This window comes from Dissoconium aciculare, assembly GCF_010015565.1.
Source record: "Dissoconium aciculare CBS 342.82 unplaced genomic scaffold K489scaffold_34, whole genome shotgun sequence".
In the NCBI taxonomy this organism is placed as follows: domain Eukaryota; kingdom Fungi; phylum Ascomycota; class Dothideomycetes; order Mycosphaerellales; family Dissoconiaceae; genus Dissoconium; species Dissoconium aciculare.
Genome location: NW_022984984.1, coordinates 1 through 3,769, shown reverse-complemented (window position 1 = coordinate 3,769; position 3,769 = coordinate 1). Strand labels below are relative to the sequence as shown.

The following is a 3,769-nucleotide window of genomic DNA, read 5'->3' as shown; positions in this document are numbered from 1 at the left end:
GAACCCGGAAGTCTTACAGGAGAACGTGTACAACATGGACGAGACGGGTGTAATGCTGTCGAAGCTGAATTCTGTGAGGGTCATCATGGATAGAACGAACCGGCACGGCTGCCGAGGCGCACGTGTGAAGCGGACGACCGTGACAGCAGTCGAGTGTATGAGTGCTGACGGGCGATATCTACATCCGATGATCATCTGGCCCGCGGCCACCCACCGAGCGAACTGGGTGACTCATCCTACACCTGGATGGCATTATGCCTACTCCGACAGCGGATATATAGACTCATATCTCAGCCTGCAGTGGCTCCGTCTGGTGTTTGATCCGCAAACGAGAGACCGAGCGGGACAGCGACCGCGTGTGCTGATTTGTGACGGCTTTGGCACCCATGAAACCCTCGACATCCTCGAGTTCGCTCTTCAGCATCAGATCATACTTTGTCGCTTGTCCTCCCACTCGTCCCATAAACTGCAACCGTGTGACATCTCCATTTTTGGTCCCCTCAAAGCGGCATACCGTGATCAGGTCGAACGGCTTGAGCGAGGCGGCGTAGGAACGATCGGCAAAGAACACTTTGCCAAGTTGTATTGTCATGCGCGTCAGATCGCGTTCACGCCCCGCAACATCCGCGCTGGATGAGCGAAGGCAGGTCTATTCCCATTCTGTCCCGAAAGAGTGCTTCGTGATCTGCCGCGCAGTGCTGCGCCTCCTACCCTAGCAGGATCGGTCAATGGAGATGCGGCGGCCCAGCCGGATGCCAATATACGAACGTGGTCTATACCAAGCGTTCCATCCACTCCGATGATACCTGCGACACCCGTGACTCCAGTAGATCTTGCAGGCATTCTGACCTTGCACGACGTGATTCGACGTGATGTACAGGGCCTAGACAGCGGCTCCCAGCGCCGCTTGCAGAAGCATGTCCAGAAATTATCAAAAGCTGTCGAAACTTCATTCGCTGAGCACGTACTGCTCGAGCGGCGCAACAAGTTTCTGCAAAGGTCGAACAGCGAAGCTCGAGTACGACGCTCAACGAGATCAAAAGTCATCGGAACAGCGAGGGTGATGAGCTGTGCGAATCTGGAGAAAGCAAGAGATGAGCGGGCACTTCGAGACGCGAGATCAATCGCGAAGCGCAGATCGAGAACTCAGGCGGTAGATAACAATGCCACTGATAAGCCCTTGAATGTGGTTCAGACCCGTTCCGATTCATTAAGTGTACAAGGAAGATACACAGGACCGCATATTGAAGGACATGAGGTTTACCGACCACCAACTGCTAGAATGTGGTGATTTAATTGATGATCGGAGCACTAATTAGTTATGCTTGGCAAACTCACAATCTCAGTGCTTGGACTTTACTACGTGCTTCCGTCGACGTGACGCGCAGAGACACGATCCATCACTCGTTTGGAGATCTTTACTTGTGCTTCAGCTTTCTATAGCTCTGGTATGATCTGCATTCTTCTAAGTGCCTGACCGTCGCTCACTATCTCTCATCATATAGGCGCTACATGAACGTGAGACGATATGTGCTTCGCCTCACGGCCTTATGGTAGTGTTTTGACGGGCATGAAGTATGGCGACGGTGCATGCGCATGATGTCTAGGGTTGAGGACTGCACGGTCTGTCTCGATGAAGCCCAACCCTACGGTCTAGATGTTCGACTCGTGCCCGCCTGTTCCATCCTTCGGTGTATTCACCTGATGCATCATCATGCGAGAGAGCACGCTGTTGTCTTCGAAACATGGCTATCACATAGCTCTGTTGATGTCATCAGTCAACTCATCATCGCTATATGATTGCTTCACAACGTACTCATTGCTTCGACGTCGACGCCGAGGGATGTCTCTGGCGAACGCGACTAGGGTTGCGACGATGGTCAGAATGCTTGCCGCCATGTTGAGGCTCTGGCCAAGCATCTCCATTTCCGACCAGGTTGTGTGAGTGAGGCCCGTGAAAATGTGTGTAACGGTTGATGGCTTTGAAAACGGAATATTGGAGAGTAATGTTGAGACTCCGCCGTCTTCTGCACATTCTATAGGAACGACCAAAAGACGACGATGCGCAACGTTGATTTTATGAAGACCTCAACTCCCGCGAGACTTGTCGAGTTGTGACACCTCATTGTGACAAAATATGGAATGTTACACGCATTCATTACTGACGCAACTGCACCTGCTCGTTGCGGAAGGAGGTGTACGTGCCCTTATTGTAGCACATAGAATATATGCTTACCCAACAATCGGTTTCACCAAATTATCAAGTTGTACAAGGTGACGACACATCTCATTCATGTTCATGCCATGCCGCACACCAAACATGTCTTCTTATGGCAGGAGTCATGTACCTCCCACGTGAAAGTTGACCCTAGCTTGAACATCATGATTGGTGCTCCCGAGCTTGCTGTGTGCGTGTGTGGTGCGTGTGTTCAAACGTCTGTGCGAGATCCCGGCGACCCGTGGCATCACCTACCATGACTGAGCGCAGACATCAAAGCGCTGGTACGGCGCACACCGCCACCCGCGCCACCACATACAAATGATGCTCTTCAAACACGCCGGCCTCTTAGACTTGGAACGAACATCATCGCATCTGCATCGCATCGAAGAACTTGGAACCGCCTTTTTCTTGTCTTACGAACGCGGTAATCAATTCTATTTTCGCACGAAATCCGAGCTTTCTTAGTGATCGCGACCAGCGGAGGCATTCCTACTCGATCTGCAAGTTTACAGCACCTGGTGGATTGCTTAGAGCTCGCTGTTGTCAATCTTGCTTCATCGAATTTAAGATTGCGCGACCGCGATCGCAAGCGCTAGAGTCGTGGCAGCTCGAATTAGCTTCGGATGGAGACAAGATTTGGCACTGTTGCCCCGGAATCTGTGAACGGCTGGGGTAGTGCGGTCTGCGCCTTACACTCGCGTCATTGGTGCCACATTCCAGACCCTGCCAGACGGAAGTCTATTAAGGATCTGTGTCGCTGTATCCGTTATCTCGTCGATCATACAGCGTATATTAAAGGTCGGCGGAACGTTACCGATCTCATGTGCAGGACAAAGGAAATGATGATAGTAATTAGTACTTTGCTACGATTGGCTCGCAGTAGTAGCGTTCGGAGCTGCTACGGGTGGGCGGAGCCGCCCGTCATAGCAGCGACACGACTAAGCGCTGAGCCCCGCGCAAGCCCGCTGGTGCGGCCTCTTCTAAAGACGTCAACCCTGCATGCATATCGTCGCCTGATAGGAGCAAGATAGCGTTGCGAAGATGCGAGAAGTTTAGGACAGATTTTCGTTGCGATTTTTACTTTTCCTTTAGTGACTTCTCTCCAATGTCTATCATCGCGATCCTGAGCGCAACATGCGGCTCCTTAACGTCGACACGTTCAGCTTTACGGAGTACTTCGGGACGACACCCCCGCCGTATACGATCGCATCGCATCGCTGGACGGCGGGCGCCGAGGCGATGTAGGAAGATGTGTACGAGAGGAAGCGGACGGATACATCTGGGTATCGCAAGGTGCAAGGGTTTGTAGCATACATAAGGACATACCTACTACTAGTGAAGTGGTTGTGGGTCGACACGTGTGTTACGGGTCAACTGCCAAAGGGTAGTTTACTCGAGGTAGCTTCTTGAGAATGAGTAGCGAGGTAGGAGCAGGAAAGGGTCTTTGATTTCAATGGCTAGGTTGGTAACATGAGTTCAACACGAGCCGACATAAGGTCAGCTCGTCCTACCTATATATGTGTGTCTTCTTACATACAAAGGGAAATG

General features: G+C 51.7%; 2 protein-coding genes across 2 annotated transcripts; both read left to right on the top strand.

Moving 5' to 3' along the window:
- Positions 1-1,291, top strand: K489DRAFT_397220 (DDE-domain-containing protein; the record flags this gene model as incomplete). Its single annotated transcript, XM_033606900.1, has 2 exons — positions 1-596; positions 639-1,291. Exons 1-2 carry the CDS (start codon positions 35-37, stop codon positions 1,289-1,291), a joined length of 1,215 nt encoding a protein of 404 aa, XP_033454756.1. The 5' UTR covers positions 1-34.
- Positions 1,292-3,345: 2,054 nt separating this feature from the next.
- Positions 3,346-3,665, top strand: K489DRAFT_385591 (uncharacterized protein). Its single transcript, XM_033606141.1, has 2 exons — positions 3,346-3,462; positions 3,484-3,665. Exons 1-2 carry the CDS (start codon positions 3,356-3,358, stop codon positions 3,629-3,631), a joined length of 255 nt encoding a protein of 84 aa, XP_033454755.1. The 5' UTR covers positions 3,346-3,355; the 3' UTR covers positions 3,632-3,665.
- Positions 3,666-3,769: the final 104 nt, after the last annotated feature.